Below are 21,658 nucleotides of genomic sequence, written 5' to 3'. Positions count from 1 at the left end.
AGGGAGCTCCCATGAGCTAAGGGTATGAGTAGGGGAAAGAATGGGAGCTTCCCAGGGGCTGGAGGAGACCTTCATCTCTTCCCTCTTCCCCCTGCCCCCCCCCCTTTCCCCTTGCTGTCTGGGCCTCACCTCTACCCCAGCCTGGCTCTCTGCTCCCCAGAGGCAACTAACCCTTGTCCTGCCCCTAGTGCTGGGCAGTGCAGTGCAAGCCCCTGAGCAGCTCTGAGGGCCCCAGCGTGAAAGGGGTAGCCTGGGCCAGGGCAATGCTATTCCAGCTAGGTGGGAGGGAGCAGCTAGGCACCTAGTGCTCACTGCCCAGATGTAAGAGCTGAGAGGGGGTGGCAGTAGGGGCTAGCTCCAGAGGCTGAGGGGTGTCAGGCAAGAGGCCGTGGGTTCACAAGAACACCTCCCTCTGGAATCTCTGCAAGCTACCCTGCCAATGCAGCTATGCTCCATGGTGTCCTTGGGGCCAGCATGGAGCTGAGCTGGGGGGAGCTCTCTCAGGACTGGAGACCCAGATTTCCCTAATCGGGGGTGGGGAGCCTTGGTTACTGCAAGGGCTGTTTCTGCTGCTGTGGCATGCAGGTGCACTACATGTCCCTAAGCTGCCTCTAGCCCCAGTGCCTGGGCCCCCGTCAGCTGCATAGGCAGGGGGAACAGTCTCTGACAGCTGCTAGAAAAGGCTCCTCAGCCAGTGATGCCCAGACTGCCCAGGCAGTGTCTAACCTGTTTATTAGTGTCACAGTGCAGCTGCTGCCATGCCTCCTGGAGTAGCTACATCCATGGGCCAGTTGTGGGTTGCAGGAGCTGGCTCCTGCCATCTCCCTGGCACAGGCTGAGCAGGCACCTGCTTCCTAGCTCAGGCTGGCCTGGGGCTCCGTAGTCTTAAAGGAACTCAGCAGGGAAGAGTTAGAGTCAGGGGGGGCTGTTGCTGGGCTGGGCTGGGCAGGCTGGTATTTCTCAATCACCTCCCGAAGTCCCTTGGAGAAATGGAGATCTGCCCCCACTGTGATGAATCCCTGCAGAGTGCAAAGAGAAGCTATGTTAGCCCAGCAGGGGCCTTATCTCTGCTGCCATCCCCCAAATCATCCCTGAGCCAAAGAGTCATGGGGCCCAGCACTGTGACACCTCACTGCCTGGACTTGGCTGGCTGGGGGTGGGGTGGGTGCAGAGAGCTCAGGGTAGAGCTGTGGGGCCCTGAGCTCTGCATAGTAACTGGGCCCTCTCCCTGGGGCACACGTACCATGTGGCTGGTGACTACCTCCTTGGTGAAGTCCATGCCCTCAGGCAGGGGGATCGGGACGCCCTTCTTTGTCCTCTCTGCAGAAAAGAAAAGGGAGTCAGAGTGTCCTGGGTCCGGTGCCCAGCCCCTTCCTGCAGCCCAGGTCCCTACCATTAAGGATGGGCATGATCGTCAGTTGCAGCAGTGTCTTCAGGGGGGTTTGCAATGGGAAGAGCTGGGGGAGAGAGGAAGAAGTGTTAGAGCTGTGGTGGGCCCCAGGGCTATCCCTACATGCACTGCCCCCCTATGTCCTGGGAACGACCAGCCGGTTTAGACTGAGTGTTGATAGACTTTAAGGTCAGAAGGGACCATTATGATCATCTAGTCTGACCTGCACAACACAGGCTACAGAATCTCACCCACCCACTCCTGTAACAAACCCCTAACCTATGTCTGAGTTACTGAAGTCTGAAAATTGTGGTTTAAAGAACTGAAGGTACAGAGAATCCTCCAGCAAGTGACCTGTGCCCCATGCTGCAGAGGAAGGGGAAAAACTTCCAGGGCCTCTGCCAATCTGCCCTGGAGGAAAATTCCTTGCCAACCCCAAATATGGTGATCAGTTAAACCCTGAGCATGTGGGCAAGACTCACCAGCCAGCACTCAGGAAAGAATTCTCTGTACTAACTCAGGCCGTGGCTACACTCACACTTTACAGCGCTGCAACTGGGGTGTGAAAAAACACCCCCCCTGAGCGCTGCAAGATACCAGCGCTGTAAAGCCTCAGTGTAATCAGGGGCAGCAGCGCTGGGAGCGCGGCTCCCAGCGCTGCACGCTACACCCGTAAGGGATGTGGTTTACATGCAGCGCTGGGAGAGCTCTCTCCCAGCGCTTGCCGCTCTGACTACACTCACACTTTTGCAGCACTGCCGCGGCAGCGCTTTGAAATTCCAAATGTAGCCATACCCTCAGATCCCAACCCATCTAACATCCCATCACAGACCACTGAGCATACTTACCTGCTGATAATCAAAGGTCAATTGCCAAAATTAGGCTCTCCCATCATACCATCCCTCCATAAACTTATCAAGCTTAGTCTTAAAACCAGATATGTTTTTTGGAAGGCTGTTCCAGAATTTCACTCCTCTAATGGTTAGAAACTTCCATCTAATTTCAAGTCTAAACTTCCTAATGTCCAGTTTATATCCATTTGTTCTTGTGTCCACATTGGTACTAAGCTTAAATAATTCCTCTCCCTCCTGATATTAATCTCTCTGATATTTTATTAAGAGCCATCACATCTCCCCTCAGCCTTCTTTTGGTTAGGCTAAACAAGCTAAGCTCTTTCAGTCTCCTTTCATATGACAGGTTTTCCATTCCTCGGATCATCCTAGTAGCCCGTCTCTGTACCTGTTCCAGTTTAAATTCATCCTTCTTAAACATGGGAGACTAGAACTGCACACAGTATTCCAGATGAGGTCTCACCAGTGCCTTGTATAACGGTGCTAACACCTTCTTATCTTTGCTGGAAATACCTCGCCTGATGCATCCCAAGACTGCATTCGCTTTTTTAATGGCCATATCACATTGGCGGCTCATAGTCATCCTGTGATCAACCAATACTACAAGGACCTTCTCTGCCTCTGTTACTTCCAACTGATGTATCCCCAATTTATAACCAAAATTCTTATTAATCCCTAAATGCATGACCTTGCACTTTTCACTATTAAATTTCATCCTATCACTATTACTCCAGTTTACAAGGTCATCCAGATCTTCCCAGTATGATATCCCGGTCCTTCTCTGTGTTAGCAATACCTCCCAGCTTTGTGTCATCCGCAAACGTTTATTAGCACATTCCCACTTTTTGTGCCTCGGTCAGTAATAAAAGATTAAATAAGATTGGTCCCAAAACTGATTCCTGAGGAACTCCACTAGTAACCTCCTTCCAGCCTGACAGTTCACCCTTCAGTACGACCCATTGTAGTCGCCCCTTTAACCAGTTCCTTATCCACCTTTCAATTTTCATATTGATCCCCATCTTTTCCAATTTAGCTAATAATTCCCCATGTGGAACCGTATCAAAGCCTTACTGAAATCGAGGTAATTAGATCCACTGCGTTCCCTTTGTCTAAAAAAATCTGTTACCTTCTCAAAGGAGATCAGGTTGGTTTGGCACAATCTACCTTTAGGTAAAACCATGTATTTTTGTTCCAATTACCATTGACTTCAATGTCCTTAACTACTTTCTCCTTCATTTTTTTTTTCCAGGACCTTGCATACTACAGATGTCAAACTAACAGGCCTATAGTTACGCGGATCACTTTTTTCCTTTTCCTTAAAAATGTTAGCAATTCTCCAGTCGTATGGTACAACCCGAGTTTACTGATTCATTAAATAGGCTTGCAATTTCATGTGCCAGTTCCTTTAATATTCTTGGATGAAGATTATCTGGGCCCCCCGATTTAGTCCCATTAAGCTGTTCGAGTTTGGCTTCTACCTCGGATGTGGTAATATCTACTTCCATAGCCTCATTCCCATTTGTCATCCTACCCTTATCCCTAAGCTCCTCATTAAACACTGAGGCAAAGTATTTGTTTAGATATTGGGCCATGCCTAGATTATCCTTAACCTCCATTCCATCCTCAGTCTTTAGCGGTCCCAAGCCAAGTCTCCACAAGGGGAGGCAATTCTAGGAGTGCCCAGATTTTGGGTATGGCTACACTTGCAGCGCTTTGAAGTGTGAGTGTGGTTGCAGCACCAGCGCTGGGAGGGAGCTGGGAGAGAGCTCTCCCAGCGCTGCACGTACTCCACATCCTCTGCGGGTGCAGAGAGCTCTCCCAGCGCTGCACGTACTCCACATCCTCTGCGGGTGCAGAGAGCTCTCCCAGCGCTGCACGTACTCCACATCCTCTACGGGCGTGGAGAGCTCTCCCAGCGCTGCACGTACGCCACATCCTCTATGGGTGTAGAGAGCTCTCTCAGCGCTGCACGTACTCCACAGCCTCTATGGGTGTTAGAGAGCTCTCCCAGGCGCTGCCACGTATTCCACAGCCTCTACGGGTGCAGAGAGCTCTCCCAGCGCTGCATGTACTCCACAGCCTCTGTGGGCGTAGAGAGCTCTCTCAGCGCTGCTCGTACTCCACAGCCTCTACGGGTGTAGCTTGCAGTGCGGGGATCCGCGCTCCCAGTGCTGTGGACTGAGGCTTTACAGCGCTGTATCTTGCTGCGCTTGGGGTGTGTTTTTTTTTCACACCCCTGAGCGCGAAGGTTGCAGCGCTGTGAAGCGCCAGTGTAGCCAAGGCCCTAGTCCCAGAGGTGAATCTAACAGTTGCTCAGGCCATGGCTACACTAGAGAGTTGCAGCGCTGGTGAGGGGGTTACAGCGCTGCAACTTAGGATGTGGCCACACTTGCAAAGCACGGCCAGCGCTGCAACTCCCTGATTGCAGTGCTGGCTGTACACCCAGTCAAGCCTCGGGTGTAGGGATTCCAGCACTGGTGATCCAGCGCTGGTCAGCAAGTGTGGACCCCACCAGCGCTTTTATTGACCTCCAGGGTATAAGGAGGTATCCCAGAATTCCTGTCCACAACAAACCGGAAGGGAGAGCTCGGAGTTCAGCCAAACTGCTTATTTAAAAAACAAACACAGCTCCTGTTTGCTGAGCGAGCGGAGGCAGGCAGGGGAATTGCTCTGGAATGTTCACAGCTGTTTGCTTGAAGAGAGAAACAGCACGCTCACACGGCAGAGGGGGAGGGGGAAGTCCGTGTTGAACAGATGCTTATCTGGTCTGATGGGTATTTAGCAGTACATAATTGCATTTAGTGAATGAGAGAGGGGTGGGGGAAGGGGTCAGAACTTTAAAATGATTGAAGCTAGGCACTGTGTGTCTTCCAGTCCTTCGAACTTGCAAGGCAGGGAGCTGAGAACAGTGTCAACTCCAAAAATCCATTCTGTCTGTCTCCTCCACGGTCCCTGTCACATTCCCACCCCGTCCCCCTCTTTTGAAAAGCACGTTGCAGCCACTTGAATGCTGGGATAGCTGCCCACAGTGCACCACTCCCAACAGCGCTGCAAGTGCTGCAGATGTGGCCACACTGCAGCACTGGCCCTACACAGCTGTACAAACACAGCTATAACTACCAGCGCTGCAGAACTGTAAGTATAGCCATGGCCTCTGAGTAGGTTCTTTTCTCTCCTACTGCTAATAGCTCACCTTACCTGATCACTCTCCTTCTAGTGTGTATGGCAACACCCATTGTTTCATGTTCTCTGTGTATATTGTGACAAAGTTCCTCCTCTACCTTGGTGGATCCTGCGCTTATTGGCAGATTTGCTCACCTCAGTGATCTTCCTCTCTGGTGGAACCTCCAGTCTTGGTCAACTCCTTCTGTGTCTGGTTAGGCAGTTTAGGAGGAACCCGGGCCCACCCTCTACTCCGGTTCCAGCCCAGGGCCCTGTGGATTGCAGCTGTCTATAGTGCCTCCTGTAACAGCTACATGACAGCTACAACTCCTGAGCTACTTCCCCATGGCCTCCTCCAAACACCTTCTTCATCCTCACCACAGGACCTTCCTCCTGGTGTCTGATAACACTTGTACTCCTCAGTCCTCCAGCAGCACAGCCTCTCACTCCCAGCTCCTCACACAAATCTCACTAACTGGGAGGCTTTTAACTAGTTCCAACCAGCCCTTGATTGGCTGCAGGTGTCCCAATCAATGTAGCTCTCTCCATTGCCTTCTAGAAAGATCTGTTTGCCCCAGGTGCCTTAATTAACCTGGAGCAACTGCCATTTGGTTACCAGGGTCCTTTTGGCATCCAGAGGGGGTGGGCGGACTTCTAAAGCCCCTCCCCCCAGCCTAAGGGGAGGACCCACAGGTCTGGGACACTAAGTAATTACGGGGGACAACTAATGAAAAAACAGGATCGGGAGTGAAGTTATAGGGCTAAATGAAGGGAACCTGATGAGGACATCGAGCAGAAGAACCCCAGACAACGCCCACTGCTCCTCGAAGGCATCAAGAGAGCCAGTGGACGCCACCAGAGGAACTCTGCCCAGAGTGTGAACAGACGAGGAATGGAAATAAGCCCTACAGTCGCAGGAAATCCGTCGGCCAACCTCCCTCCCTGGTGTTGTAGATGGCCAGTTTGGCCAGGGCCAAGAGGAGGTTGAGAAGGGATCCCGCGACTTTGTGGGGCCATGGATGGGGAGCGTGTAGATAAACAGGTGAGGGGAAATGTGCAACCAAAAACGGAAGAAAATATTAAAAGAGGAGCCGGAACAGGGACTGCAACCTGGCACACTCCAAATAAATGTGCGCCAAGGTCTCCTTCTCACCACAGAAAGGGCAGGTGCTAGGGACGGGTGAACTGCGCCAAGTACACACCCGTGCTCACAGCCCCATGAAGGAGCCGCCAACCGATATCCCCGGTGGGCCTCGGGACTAGGGCAGAGTACAAGCTGGCCCACAGGGGCTTCTTACCCTCGAGAGGTGGTAGGAGGTCCTGCCGTTTGGTATCGGGGCGGGACGCGAGGGTGAGGTAGAGAAGGGTATGGAGCATGAGCGTGTACAGATGTTTCCGTGGCGCGGTCTGGAACAGAACCGGCTGCAGATCATGCAGCCGGCTGGCAGTGAAAGGGTGAGGGTGTCGATTGGGTCCATGGGGCCCGGGGTGGAGGATGGGCAGGGTGTGCCCTCCCGCAGGACCCAGTGGTGGTAGGCCCGAGCAGCAGGCAGTAAAGCGGCCTCCACCTCCTGGAGTACGCGCTGGGGAGTATGAGGTCTGGAGAGCCTCATGCGCTGAGCGAGCGTCAGGGGATCCAGCCAGTCGCCCCGGTTGTAGTCCAGGAGGTCTCCGACCCTGGTGACTCCCGCCAAGACCAGCCTCTGGTGCACCGCGGGGGACTCTGCCACCTGCACACAGAGCTAGGGATTGTGTAGCAGGGGCTCTGCTTGGTTACCAAGATACTAGGGATCTGTTTAGCCTGGGGCTAAACATACCTATTCCTCAATACTTTACTGTAGCCATCTGGCCTTGCCCCATCACAATACATATATATCTTCCTACTGTATTGTCCACTACATGCATCTGATGAAGTGGGCTGTAGCCCACGAAAGCTTATGCCCAAATAAATGTGTTAGTCTCTAAGGTGCCACAGGGACTCCTGTCCTTTTCATACTCATCATGTCATTCAATTTACTATCGGGGGGGAGGGGCTCGAAGAAACCCATTCCCGTAGCATTTACCTTCAGAAAGGGGAACTACACGAAAGGGAGGCAGCGAGTTAATGGAAATTAAAAGTAACAGTTGGGAGTGAAATAGCTGCAAGCTGCATGGAAACTCCATAACAGAGGTTCAAACGAACTAAATCCCAAATTAAAAAAACAATAAGAGGACCAAATATGGCACCTGGCTAAAGAGAGGCAGGGGGCTAGAGCTGAAAAGGCATCCTTTCACAATTAGAAGTCAGATTCTCCTGAGGAACAGAAACTCCGGCACGTCACGTGTAAAATCTAATTAGGGCAAAAAAGACTTTGAGGAGGAACAAGCAAAAGCTGCACAAAGCTAACAGCTCAGGACATGAGAAACAGGAAGCTGCCAAGCAGCCGCTGGACGATCCAGGGTCTGAGGAAGCACTCAAGGAAGACATGTCTGTTGCGGAGAAATTAAATGAATTCTTTGCTGCAGAGGACGTTAGGAGATCTTCTTTCTAGGAGTCCCAGCTTGAGGTGTCAAGAGAGGAGCTTTTGGGACATATTTTTAAATTAAACGTCACTGGGACTGGTTGGGATTCACCCACGAATTCTGAAGGAAACTGCAGAACTACTGACTGTGCTATGCAACGTGTTGCTTAATTCAGCCTCTGTACCCCTAGGCACCGACTTCACCGCTTTCCTGGGGGTGCTCAGCCCCCTGTCCCCGGCCCTGCCTCTATGCTACCCCTTCCATGGGGCCCAGGGCCGCCCAGGGGGGGAGCAAGAGGGGCAATTGGCCCCGGACTCCGCAGGGGCCCCCACGAGAGTTTTTCGGGGGCCCTGAAGCAGGGTCCTTCACTTGCTCCGGGGGGCCCGGAAAACTCTTGCAGGGCCGGACCCCAGAGCTTCTTCTGCTCCCGGTCTTTGCCGGCAGGGGGGGGTCCTTCAGCTCTGGGGGGAAGGACCCCCGCCAACGAATTACCGCCAAAGCGGGACCTGCCTCCGAAGTGCAACCCGGTCTTCGGCGGTAATTCAGAGGTGGGGGAGGGGGCCCTTCCGTTCCGGGACCCGCCGCCGAAGTGCCCCGAAGACCCACGGCAGGTGTCCCCCGCCGCCGAATTACCCCTGAAGAGCAGGCTGCACTTCTGCGGCGGGTCCCGCTTCAGCGGTAATTCGCCGGCAGAGGGCCCCCACCACGGGTCTTCGGGGCACTTCGGCGGTGGGTCCCGGAACGGAAGGGCCCCCCGCCGCCGAACAGGGCCGGCTCTAAACATTTCACCGCGCGGGGGGCACCCTGCCACTTGCCGGTCCCGCGGCTCCGGTAGACCTCCCGCAGGCATGGCTGCGGATGCTCCACCGGAGCGGCGGGACCAGCGGACCCTCCCCACCTCTTCCCTGCCCCCATTCCAACTCCTTCCCCAAATCCCTGCCCCAGCCCCACCTCCTCCCCTGAGCCTGCCACATTCCCACTCCTACCCCTCCCTCCCAGAGCATGCTAACACTGCCAGACAGCTGTTTGGCGGGAGTCAGGCGAAAGAGCCGGGAGACAGTGCGCTTAGGGGAGGAGGAGGTGGGGCAGGGGGTGAGGGGAGCTTGGTTGCCCATGGGTGCTCCAACCCCCAAGCACTCACGCAGTCAGTGTCTATGTCTGTACCAGATGGTTGGTGGATAGGTAATTTTCTTTAAAAGGCTCCAGTGGGTAATTCTGGCAGTTACATGCCGGTGACCCTAATTTCAGTACCAGGCAAACTAGTTGAAGCTACAGTAAAGAACAGAATTAGCAGCCACATAAATTAATGCAATATGTTGAAGAGGCCACGGCTTTTGTACATGTCTCCCCCATCCATTAGAATTCTTTGAGGGGTCCACAAATGTGGACAAGGGTGATCCAGTGGATATAATGTACATGGACTTTCTGAAAGCCTTTGACAAGGTCCCTCACCAAAGGCTCTTAAGCAAAGTGAGCTGTCATGGGATAAGAGGGAAGGTTCTCTCAGGGACTGGTAACTGGTTAAAAGACAGGAAACAAAGGGTAGGAATAAATGGTCAGTTTTCACAGGAGAGAGAGGTAAGGGAAAGTGAAACTAAACCCCGCAGCGTGACAGAGGGGAAAGGGCTGGCAAATGTGCCCCTTCCAAATGCTGCCCCCCACCGGTGGCACTGTGCCAACGCGGGGAGTCAGCCCTGATCCCCAGGGAGATCCTCACCTGCTCCTTGGGAGAGCCCAGCTCTGGCCTCCTTGCCCCTGGGTCTCCCCCAGAGAGCAAAGTACTCAGAGCCTGGGAACATTTAGAGACCCTGCAAGTTGGGGGCATTCTCAGGCTCCTCCTTGCTCACAAGTTCCCCTGGGCCAGAAGGGACCATTGTGATCATCTCCTCTGACCCCCCTGTATTAATTCTAATGAACAATGCCACATGACGCAGGATTCATTTTTGAAAGTTTATAATAAGGGATGCTCCGGGGGGAAAGGGAGACGGGGGACACAAGGTGGAAGTTTTGCCTAGGGTGCAAAATATCCTTGCACTGGCCCTGGGGGGAGGTCTAGGCTGGATATTAGGAAACACTATTTCACTAGGAGGGTGGTGAAGCACTGGAATGGGTTACCGAGGGAGGTGGTGGAATCTCCTTTTTTAGAGGTTTTTAAGGTCAGGCTTGACAAAGCCCTGGCTGGGATGATTTAGTTGGGAATTGGTCCTGCTTTGAGCAGGGGGTGGGACTAGATACCTCCTGAGGTCCCTTCCAACCCTGAGATTCTATGGTTCTATGACTGGGACTGTTCAGCTCGGAAAAGAGACAACTAAGGGGGGATATGACTGAGATCTATAAAATGGTGACTAGGGTGGAGAAAGTGACTAGGACGCATTATTTATCCCTTCACATAACGCAAGAACCAGGGCTCACCCCGTGAAATTACTTGGCAGTGGGTTTAAAACACACACAAGGAAGTTCCACATCGCACACTCAGCCTGTGGAACTCATTGCCAGGGGATGTTGTGAAGGCCAAATTATAACTGGGTTCAGAAAAGAACTGGATAAGTTCCTGGAGGAAAGATCCATCAGCGGCTTTAAGCCCAGATTGTTGGGGATGCAGCCCCAGGCTCTGGGTGTCCCTAGGCCTCTGACTGCCAGATGGGACAGATCGCTCAGTAATTGCCTGTTCTGCTTGTTCCCTGACGCTGGCCACTGGGCCAGGCGGACTGTTCTTGTGCCCTTTGTGGTCGGCCTGGGTAGTAAGTTTGCTGGGCCGAGGCCCGCATTGGGGTCAGGGCACAAAGCAGAGCAGTTAGGGCCAAGCAAGGGCAGCTGTAGGCCTTGGGCTGGGGGTTCTTTTTTTAAGTGAGAGCCCCCCATCTCTTCCACACACTGCCCCACTTTAGGCACCATCCCCCCTGACCTGGACATTTCCCCACTCCCCTCTTCTTTCCCTTCACCACCGCAGGGGCCTCCCATTGCTCTCCCCAATCCCTTGGTGGAATTTCCCTGGGGGGGAGGGAGGGAGAAGAGCTGGTCCTCTGCGGCTGTGCCACAAGGCCAGGGGCTTCCCATCTGGGAGCTGCACAAAGGGCAGCTGGAAGGGAGGGGCTCAGATCTCAGCTCCTGCCAGCCCGGTTCTGCTGGATCGGGCCCATCAGTTTGATGCCCTGGGCTCTCTGCAGCCCGCGCTGCCCCACTCACCGCAAGGGACTCCAGTGCCGACTGCTTGGAGTAGATACGGAACCTGTCCAGGCGGGAGAGAGAGCACTGTGAACACAGCTCCAAGCTCCAGCCCTGGGACGGCTCTGCAGTCTGCCTTGGGACACTGCCCAGACGCCCCAGTGAGGGGCTCCCAGGGGCAGGGGAGTTACCTTCTCAGATCCAATTGCACCTGCAGTGCTTTCCCTCGCAATGACACCTTGGCACTCAGCTTGGCATCCTGGAGGGGAGACAAGGCCACAGCCCCATTAATGCCTACTCCACCGAGCAGACAGCCCTGCCCCATGCCACCCTGTCGTTTTGTAGCGGCAGCTTCACTGCTGGCCATGGGCTCATGGGACCAGGTTCTGCACAACTGCACAAACTGTAACAGGTGGGCCGGGCTCCCTGCTGTGCCCGGGGAGCAGCTCACCATGGTCATGCTGGAAAGCTGGATGGCGGGGTGGTTGACGGGCACCAGGGAGATGTTAAGGACAGCAACAACCGAGACGGAGGTGCCCGAGGGCTTGATTGTCCAGAGTGGAGGTGCCAACACCTGCAGCACCAGCTTCAGGGGCGCGTCCACCACAGCGGGGCTCTGCCAGGAGAGAGCAGGGTCAGGGAAGCAGGGGGCAGGCAGCACAGGGCTGAGCCAGGGCCCTGAAGGCAGCTGGCCCTTCTCACTAGCAGCCTCACTGCCATACTCCTAGGGCCCTGGCTTGCACTGGCCCCCCAGCCCAAGGAGCTGCACCTCCTCCACGGAAATGGCCTCCTCCCAAGGTCACCCGCCCCGCGGCCACCGCTCTCACCAGCATGATGATGCTTCCGAGGAACGAGGCTCTCAGCAAAACCTCCAGATCCTTGGGCACCTGAAACAACACGCAACCGTCCTGGGTAAAGAGATTGCCCGCGGTGCACTGCTGTTATCCTGTCCCTCCCCCCATCTGCACGCCCAGTGCCCCTGCCTCTATCCCCCTCTGCACGCCCACCACCCCTGCCCCTCTCCATCTGCATGCCCCTCCCCCTCTTCCCCTCTGCCCACCCACCACCCCTGCCCCTCCCCCATCTGCATGCCCCCTCCCCTCTGCACTCCCAGCACCTCTGCCCCCCCATCTGCATGCCCAGCACCCCTGCCCCTCCCCCATCTGTCTTCCTAGTGTCCCTGCCCCTCCCTCTCCCTCTCCCCTCTGCACACCCAGCACCCCTGCCCCTCCCCCCATCTGTACTCCTAATGTCCCTGCCCCTCCTCCCCCTCTGCACGCCCAGCATCCCGTCCCTCCTCACCTCCTCCCCTGCAATTCCTTGCTCAGCACCCCCGCCCGGTAGTAGGCGTCCATGGCAGAGTTGAAGAAGTACTCAGAGAAAGCCACGTAGACCATGCGCTCCATCTCCTTGATCACTGGTGCCACCGCCTGGTTCACCAGCGTCTCGTTCCACCGATAGTAGAACATGCCCTGGGCAGCACAGAGCTAGTGAGTCCCGGCCCCCACCCCAGCCCCACAGAACAGGCTCCCCGGGGCACTCGGCCATTGCAGCCCGGGCTGGAGCCCGGCGTCCCCACATATGGTATCAGTGCGCACCCCAGAGCCAGGGCATCACAGGACGTGGCTCCCTCAGCCACGCTGGAGCCCCTCCCTGACACCCCATTACCTTGAAGTCCAGATCGAGGGTGTCGGGGGGAGACGACGGGGGTTGCTGAGGAGGGAGTAATCGATGCTGATGTGCTCATCCACCGGGCTGCGCACTGTGCCCAAGGAAAGCAGGGTCAGTTGCCCGGTGAGACCTGAGCTCGGCCCAGCCAGGCTGACGCCCCTCCGCCCCGTCTCTGGGCCCCTTCAGTCTTGCCCCCAGCTTCCCAAGCAGAGCAGCCGCTGGGCAGCCCACTGCCCCCCCCCCCCAGTATGCCCCTGCCCCCGCCCAGCACGGCAGCACAGTACAGTCTGCGCCCAGGCCAGGCAGAGCCGGGCCCAAGTCTGGTCTCGTCAGCCCAAGCCCCATCGCAGCCACAGGGACGCGGACTCACCCGACACAGTGCCCAGCAGCGAGTTCAGCTGCACAAGCCCCGCGTAGTGCAGCGCCGGGCAGATCTGAAACAGACACCACAGGCTGGGTCGGGGTCGGCGAGACAGGGGCCCCCGGCACACATGCAGGGAGCAAGATCTAGCCTGACGGGCGTCCCTGCAGCCTCCCTGGAAGCCTCTCCCTCTCCCGGGTCCCAGCCGCTGGCCCCATGGGAATCAGGAACATCCTGCCCGTGGCGTCCGGAGCTGCTCGTCCTCTGGTGTCAAAGCACAGCACAGGGCAGGGCTCGCCGCTGCCCCCCAGCACTCCGTGCCCTGAGAAGGATGGAGCGAAAGGACCAGCTCCTCCCAGGCACCGTGCAATGGCGTGCTCTGCCGGCAGCCCACAGTCCTGACCCACAGCCCCCATCCACCCCGCCTGCCCCTGCTCTGCCTGCACCCCACAGCCATGACCACAGCCCCCATCCACCCCGCCTGCCCCTGCTCTGCCGGCAGCCCACAGCCCTGACCCACAGCCCCCATCCACCCCCGCCTGCCCCTGCTCTGCCTGCGCCCCACAGCCCTGACCCACAGCCCCCATCCACCCTGCCTGCCCCTGCTCTGCCGGCAGCCCACAGCCCTGACCCACAGCCCCCATCCACCCCGCCTGCCCCTGCTCTGCCTGCGCCCCACAGCCCTGACCCACAGCCCCCATCCACCCCGCCTGCCCCTGCTCTGCCTGCGCCCCACAGCCCTGACCCACAGCCCCCATCCACCCGCCTGCCCCTGCTCTGCCTGCGCCCCACAGCCCTGACCCACAGCCCCCATCCACCCCCGCCTGCCCCTGCTCTGCCTGCAGCCCACAGCCTGACCCACAGCCCCCATCCACCCCCACCTGCCCCTGCTCTGCCTGCGCCCCACAGCCCTGACCCACAGCCCCCATCCACCCCGCCTGCCCCTGCTCTGCCTGCGCCCCACAGCCCTGACCCACAGCCCCCGTCCACCCCGCCTGCCCCTGCTCTGCCTGCGCCCCACAGCCCTGACCCACAGCCCCCATCCACCCCGCCTGCCCCTGCTCTGCCTGCAGCCCACAGCCCTGACCCACAGCCATCCACCCCACTGCCCCTGCTCTGCCTGCGCCCCCAGCCCTGACCCACAGCCCCCCTCCACCCCGCCTGCCCCAGCTCTGCCAGCACCCCCACAGCCCTGACCCACAGCCCCCGTCCACCCCGCCTGCCCCTGCTCTGCCTGCGCCCCACAGCCCTGACCCACAGCCCCCATCCACCCCGCCTGCCCCTGCTCTGCCTGCGCCCCACAGCCCTGACCCACAGCCCCATCCCTCCCGCCTGCCCCTGCTCTGCATGCACCCCATAGCCTGACCCACAGCCCCCGTCCCCCCCGACCGCAGCTCCCGTCCCCCCACCTGCTTCTGCTCTGCCTGCGCCCCACCACCCTGACCTGCAAACCCCTTCCACCCTGCCTGTGCCCACAGCCCCCTTCTGCCTTGCCTGCGCCCGCTCCGCCTGCACCCACAACCCTGAGCTGCAGTTCATGATTTGGGGCTGGGGGCTGCGAGGGGGAAGTGACCTCAGCTGATACCATTCCCTGCCTGCCTCAGCCCCACTGTTTGAGCCCTGCCCCCAGCCCAAGGGGGATGTCTCTGCCCACGGCGTACATGCCGAGGTTGACAAGGAAGCGTATTCCTGTGGTGATGAAGGTAGACAGGATTCATAGACCTTCCTGTGGAGACAGAGTCCCAGTCCTCAGAGCCCTAGGGGAGCAGAGAGCCTCCTGGGGGGCGCTGGGCTGCCGAGCGGTACCTGAGTGTGCCGTGAAGCCAGTCTGCAGCCGGGGCAATGGAGGCATTGCAGGCCATGCTCGAGATCTTCAGGCGCCGGCATCGTCCATGGACAGCGTCAGCAGGGTGCCGATGTTGACGCCTTCGGCAGAGGCGTTGATGGAGCCAATATCGTAGCTGGGACGCAACGGTTTAAAACAGGTGAGCAGCCCCCAAGCAAATGGACCTCTCCCAGCGGAGCCCCCGCCCCAGAGCCTGTGTGGGGCTGAGGAAGCTGGGGGGGCGGGGGCGGGGGCTGGGCCAGCCAGAGCCCAGAGCTGGGGATGTCAAGAGCCTGAAGGCAAATGTCAGAGTGAGCGGCTGAGCCCAGCGAGGGGGAGGCCTGACCGCCGCTGGCCGAGGAACGGGGAGAGGGCCCAGGACCGGACCCCACACTGGGGGGGAGCGGAGGGGGAGGGGCCTGACCCCCACTGGGGGGGAGCGGAGGGAGAGGGGCCCGACCCCCCACTGGGGGGGAGCGGAGGGGCCTGACCTCACCCTGGGGAGGGGGGGGGCCTGACCCCAGGCTGTGGGGGAGTGGAGGGGGAGGGGCCTGACCCAGCATTGGGGAGGAGGGGGAGGGGCCTGACCCCAGGCTGTGGGGGAGTGGAGGGGGAGGGGCCCAACCCCAGGCTGGGGAGGGGGAGGCGCCTGACCCCAGGCGGTGGGGGAGTGGAGGGGGAGGGGGCCGACCCCAGGCTGAGGGGGGGGGGGCGCCTGACCCCAGGCTGGGGGGGAGCGGAGGGGGAGGGGCCCAACCCCAGGCTGGGGGGCAGCGGAGGGGGAGGGGCACAACCCCAGGCTGGGGAGGGGGAGGGGCCTGACCCCAGGCTGGGGGGGAGCGGAGGGGGAGGGGCCCAACCCCAGGCTGGGGGGGAGCGGAGGGGGAGGGGCCTGACCCAGCGTTGGGGGGGGCGGAGGGAGAGGGCCCGAACCCTGCGCTGGGGGGAGCTCACAAGAACCAGTAGAGTATCTGGCGCCGGAAGCGCAGGCTGATGGAGGCGTTGTTGATGTTGAAGGCGAGTGCTGCGGGGGCTGGAAGTGCAGGTTGGAGAGCGCCAGCTGCAGGTCCGTCACCTTCACCCTGCGGGGGCAGGGGCAGCATCAGGCCCATGCCCCGCCTCCGCCCCAGTCCCCGCCTAGCATCTCTAGCTCGGCTTCTCACATCACAGTCACTGCAATGGGAGAGGCCCCTGCACCCCTGGGTGGCATCACACCGTAAGGCCTGGCTCTTCAGGGCTGCACCCAGCCCAGGGCTACCAGCCCCTCCTTGGGACCCTCCCTCCGCTCACCCCCCAAGCCACCCCCCGCCAGCTCCTTGTCCCTTTGCACACGCTGCTGTCTCGGGCCCTCCAGCCCCTGCCTGCCCCATCATTGCTGGTGAAGCAGTGCCCAGAGCCCTGCCCCCGGCCCCCACTTACCCGCTGATGTTGTACTGGAACTGCCCTTCCTTCCCATGCAGGTCGGGGATGCTGATGTGCTCCAGCTCCTGCTCCACAAAGCGCAGCCCTTCCTGCTTCACTGCGAAAGAACAGCCCTGCTCTCTGCCCCAGCCTTGGCTCCACAGGGAGGAAAGGAGGCTGGGGCCCTTACCCCCACTCCACCCCTCAGCCCCAGGGCACTGGCCAGGCAGGTCCTTTTCCTGGCAGCCCGGATGCATGTAAACAGCACAGATCTGTCCCAGCCCCAGCCCCAGCCCCAGCGGGCTCCCCAGGGAGGGTGGGCTAAGGACAGCGGAACATCCCACTCCACCCCGCTGGCTCAGCACCAGCAGCAGGGAGCATCCTGCTGTGGGGAACCCCAGAACAGTGGGCACGCCCTGGTCTGCTGCCACCTGCGGGTGCTGCGCCAGCAGCTTGTGGTTCCTGAGCAGGCCAATGGACTCCGGCTCCACCCGCTCCTTACCCAGCTCCAGGCCCTTGGAGGTGATCCGGATCTTGCACCCAGGGGCAGCAGCTCTCCCTGCAGAGACCAGCCAGGGCAGCATCAGGAGCAGGAGGCTGCGCAGAGCCATGGCACGTCTCTTCCTGGAGAGATCAGAGCAGGCTTGTTGAGACCAGCTGAGCAGGCAGCCGGACACCATTCTCAGCCGCCACATCACTGTGCCTTCCCGCTGGTCGGAGATGCCAGTACACCCGGCTCCCCAGTGGGCGCAGACAGCCAGGGTGACGGAGGCCTCCTACCATCCCTTGCGAACTGACTCTCGCCCAGGACCCTGCCACCTGTGAGCCCCCCAAGCACTGTGGTTCCCTCCCCGGCAGGAAGCCTTGGCCAGAGCCCCCAGGCATCCTGCCCAGATGCTCCCTCAGTGGCACTCTGTGACTGGTCCCCCTTCCTCCAGGCAGGTCACTTGGCTTCCCGGGGCTGGCCCCCCGTTCCCCCCTCGGCCCCCAGTGCCAGCTCACCAGGGCTCTCCCAATGTGTGCCCCAAAGAGGGGCCCGGAGAGGGACAAGGGCAGTCGCTGTGGGGCGGAGTGTGCCAGCTGCCCCAGGGGGCCCAGCCGAGCCAGCTGCCATGGGGGGGTAGTGCTGTTGCTGAAACCAACCCCCACCCCGCCCTGCGCCGCGGTTCCCGGCCCTGGTGCAGCTCCCGAATCCCGGGCACGGGGCAGCGGGGCCAGGGCGCCTGGGGTCCCACCTCTGGCTCTGGCAGGACGAGCTGCATTCAGCCGTTGCTCCGGGCTCCCGGCCGTCTGTGCGGGGCAGGGGCTCGGCTCGCCGGCCCCTTCCCCGCCGCGGGGCCTGATGCTGCGCCCCCCTCCCTGGCCTCACGCCTGCAGCGGGGAGGGGTGGAATCTGTGTCCAGCCCGCCCCCCGCATCCCCCCCGCGGCCTGGCCCGCCGCCCACACTTGTCTCTGTCCCCAGGGGAACCGTTGCTGGGCTCGGAGCACAAAATAAATGGCTGGTTGCAGCCAGCTTCCTGCAGCAGCGCTGGGAGGGCCACGGGCACCCCAAGAGGGGGAGGAGGTGATGGGCATCCCACAGGGGGCCATGGGCATGCCCAGACCAAGGGGGATGGGCAGCCCCAGAGGGGGTGATTGGCACCCCACAGAGGGCTATGGGCATGTCCAGACCAAGGAGAGGAGGGGAAGGGCACCCCCAGAGGGGGGAGGGGATGATTGGCACCCCACAGGGGGCCATGGGCATGCCCAGACCGATATGGGGAGGCGATGGGCACCCCCAGAGGGGGTCCTGCTCTACAACAGGTTAGAAGTGGAGCAGAGAGGGTGGATTCTGCCCACTCATGCCACCCAATCCACTGGGCCTTGTTCCCGGCCCCGCGAGGGGCTGCGCATTGCGCTGTATGTATCTGGGTTAGATCAGGACTGTGAGGAGCAGCCTGGAGCTTTGCCTGGCCAGAGCTTCGCCCACTCTGGTCAGAGTGCCCCCACTCCTTCCCTGACCCAGCCGGCCCATCACCCCGCCTCCCCCTTGCTTCCTCAGTGCTCTGCCTTTAATGCCAGCGGATTTGGGCAGATTGACATTCTTTGCAAATCCCCGGGCCCTCTGGGGGCCGATTATCCGCAGCAGCGACAAGCCAGAGTTGTGTCACCCCTCCCCCCAGGCACTGTAGGCAGGTCGGTTGTTCTTCCACCAGAGCCGCCAGGTCCAGGACTCCCTCCCCAGCCCCTGCACCCAGACGTGCTCTGGAAAGCAAATCAGCCTCAGCGCTCCGCGGCACTAGCCAGCCTGCCTGGGGCTGGGGCTGGGGCAGGGCCCCTGTCCTGTAGCGCTGGGCACACTCCGAAAGCAGAGACAGGGGGGGGGAGCTGGCTGAGCTTGGTCCCCGGGCACAGCTCTGCACAACCCCTCTCCACGCCCGCGAGCAGCAGCCAGGCCACGCACGTGCTCAGGAATCGGCAGGATTCGGCACACGCCATGGCAAGCAGGACAGTGCTGCAGCCGTGGGTGCTATCGCCAGCCCCGGCCCGGCCCCGGCCCGCCACTGGCAGCAGGGCAGAGAGATCCATCCCCTCCCCGGCCCCGACCCCGGCCCCGGCCCGCCGCTGGCAGCAGGGCAGAGAGATCCGACCCCGGCCCCGGCCGGGCTGGCCACTGGCAGCAGGGCAGAGAGATCCATCCCCTCCCCGGCCCCGACCCCGGCCCCGGCCGGGCTGGCCACTGGCAGCAGGGCAGAGAGATCCATCCCGGCCCCGGGCTGGGCACCTAACGAACCAGAACCCCCCAGCTCCGCCTTCTCACAGCCTCCCCCCCTCAATCCAGCCGGACACCCCAGCAGCACAGCCACCCTGTGCACACGGCGCCTTCGGCCAACACCCCCCGCTGCCCCCTCCTGGGTTGTAACAGGAGCAGGGGCCTTTTCATGCAGCAGAACTAGCTAGCACCGGCCCTCTGGGCTCCCTGCAGGCCCCGTACGGGGACCCCCCCTCTAGCGGGGCCCTCTCCCGCCTCTCTCTCTCCTGGCCTCTACAGCTTCTCCTGGGCTCGGGCCATGGAAAGAACTTGGGGGCACCCCCAGAGACACCCACACTTCCCTGTCTGGTTGCAAAGGCACTTTCCTTCCCTGGGCCAGGGCTGCCTGTGCTTGGCCCGTCTGTGGGGGCCGGGGGATTAGCCTGGCTGCACTATACCAGCTGAATTCCTTGTACTTACAGTGCCCTGGGGTTATTGTTCCTGGCTCTCCCTCCGGGGGCTGGGAGGCTGAATCACGTGGAGGGAGGCAGGGCAGGAGAGAACCACCGGCTCCAACAGTTTCTCAGGGGCTGGCTGCGCTTCCCCTTCCTTTATATATCCCACTCTTTGCCACTCCTCATGAGCCCAGGGCTGGGAGGAGACAGGGGGCTGGGAGGCAGCGAGAGGATGCAGGTCTCAGGCATGCCAAGAGCAGACTCTGCAAACCCAGTTTCCCCTGCCCAGGGCACAAAGTGCCTGGGCTCACAGACATCAGCTGTCTGAGCTGCACATGCAGCCACCTGCCCTGCTCCTTGGTGCACACAATTGCTCAGCGTGTGTATGCAGTGGCCGTGGGCATGTGTGCAAACCAAAGCAGCACTTGGCCTGCTGTGGTGGAGGAGGCGTGAGGCAGGTGGGAGTAGGGGATATGTCTGCACTTAGGGGCCAGACTGGCGTTATGCTCCACTCTAGCAAATTCAGTCCTGGTGCCGGGGCCCTCGAGCCTATCCCCAGAACTGGCCCCGCACAATCAGCATCCCACCTCCATGCTGCAGCCCTGACCTTCTGGGGCAGCGGAGAACACCCACAGCCCTGGCCACTGCTGAGGCTGCAAACAGGGGCCAGTTTGTGCTCCTGGTGAGGCAGGTGGCAGGCAGGAAGCAGCCTGTTGGTGCTACGCAGTCAGCTCCCAAGGGGCTCTGGATGCATTCCTCTGCCCAGCCCCACCTCGCCTGCTGCTGGTCCCCATGAGCCCAAAGGGAAGTGCCAAGGGCAGAGTGAGTTTCTTAACCCCGCAGTCACCAGGGCAACCCTAGGAATGTCCATGCTCCAGGCCCGAGCTGCCCCCACCTGGGGGCTCAGTCACAGGGAAAGGCTCCCAGGTGGGATTTCTCTGGGAATGGCTCCTGCTGGTTCCTTCAGTGACACTAGTGCAGACGCCACAGACTGTATGGAGAGTTCTGCTCCTGGCCACAGTCCTGTCCCTGAATTGCACCTTATCACAGCCTGCCAGGCCCCATACTCTCTTGGCTCCGTACAGTCCCTGGGAGGAACCCCCTTCAGGGTGACAGCCCTCCGTGGAGGCTAGACCCTCTGGCCATGCCACCTCCTGGGACTGCAACACCTCTGAGCCTTCTGCATGCCCAGCTTTCTCTGTGGGCTTCTCCACCCAGGGGGAGCAACGCAGCCCTGCTCTCTAGCCTGCAGTGACCCTCAGCCAGCGTAACCCAGGAGAGTTTCTTGTCCCTCTGAACACAGCACAGGAAGTTCTCAGAGCCCCCAGGCCTAGAAACTCTCAGCACTATCCATCTGGGTCTGCCCTCATCCAGGCTGCTCTTTGTCCCCATTCCAGCAGCAACCTCCTTCCAACTGACCTCCCTATATCCCCTTCTCTAGCCCCACATCCACCTGGGCCCACTTCTTCCCTCCTTTGTTCCCACTGGCCAGAACCAGCTGCCTTCCGGAGCCCCAGGATCCTCTCTCCTCAGCCCTTTGTCCTCCCACTGGCCAGAACCGGCTGCCTTCCGGAGCCCCAGGGTCCTCTCTCCTCAGCCCTTTGTCCTCCCACTGGCCAGAACCGGCTGGCTTCCAAGGGAGTGGGCCTCCGGGTCACCAGTTGCTATGTTACACCCACCATGTCCAGGACATTGTCCAGGGTCCAGACTGCTAGACGAGGTCACACCTGGTCCTCTGTAACAACAAGCACCCTCTCCCACCACCTCATTACACACACAGCACTTGGGGCAAAGTGAGACACACAGTGTTCATGCAAAACACTAAGAACATCCCCTTCCCTTCATCTCACATGCACACAATTATAACAATTGGGCAAGCAAATGTCCACAAGGTTTGTGTCTGATCTGAACGTGATTATCACGTGCAGCTGGATAAGTGCAGGATTAATTAGGAGTCTGTGGTAACATCACAGCAATTGCTCGTGCATTAGCACAGCTCATTTTGCCTAAAATCTGATCGTAAGAGCCTAATAAACAAAAGGAGAATTAACAAATAAACAGCAAACTGCTAGTTGCCAGGTCTGGTGCTGCAGGGGGACCCCAGGAAACCCTGTTCCCATGGAAAGCCAGAGAAAACAGTGAC

At 59.8% G+C, this 21,658-nt stretch overlaps 1 protein-coding gene across 1 annotated transcript; it reads right to left on the bottom strand.

Annotated features, from left to right (window-relative positions):
* Nucleotides 1-715: 715 nt before the first annotated feature.
* On the bottom strand, nt 716-19,701 carry PLTP (phospholipid transfer protein). Its single transcript, XM_030532835.1, is given in 20 exon segments — nt 716-1,019; nt 1,244-1,320; nt 1,394-1,457; nt 11,092-11,134; nt 11,262-11,329; nt 11,522-11,686; nt 11,898-11,961; nt 12,376-12,542; nt 12,739-12,777; nt 12,780-12,832; nt 13,112-13,194; nt 14,764-14,815; nt 14,818-14,828; nt 14,909-14,981; nt 14,984-15,063; nt 15,882-15,948; nt 15,951-16,009; nt 16,347-16,446; nt 16,831-16,952; nt 19,541-19,701. Coding segments are annotated over 19 exon segments (1,539 nt in total). The 5' UTR covers nt 16,940-16,952; nt 19,541-19,701; the 3' UTR covers nt 716-854.
* Nucleotides 19,702-21,658: the final 1,957 nt, after the last annotated feature.

Source organism: Gopherus evgoodei, chromosome 14 (genome assembly GCF_007399415.2).
Source record: "Gopherus evgoodei ecotype Sinaloan lineage chromosome 14, rGopEvg1_v1.p, whole genome shotgun sequence".
Classification (NCBI taxonomy): domain Eukaryota; kingdom Metazoa; phylum Chordata; order Testudines; family Testudinidae; genus Gopherus; species Gopherus evgoodei.
The sequence above is the reverse complement of the archived record's forward strand: the minus strand, read 5'-3'. Positions and strand labels throughout refer to the sequence as shown.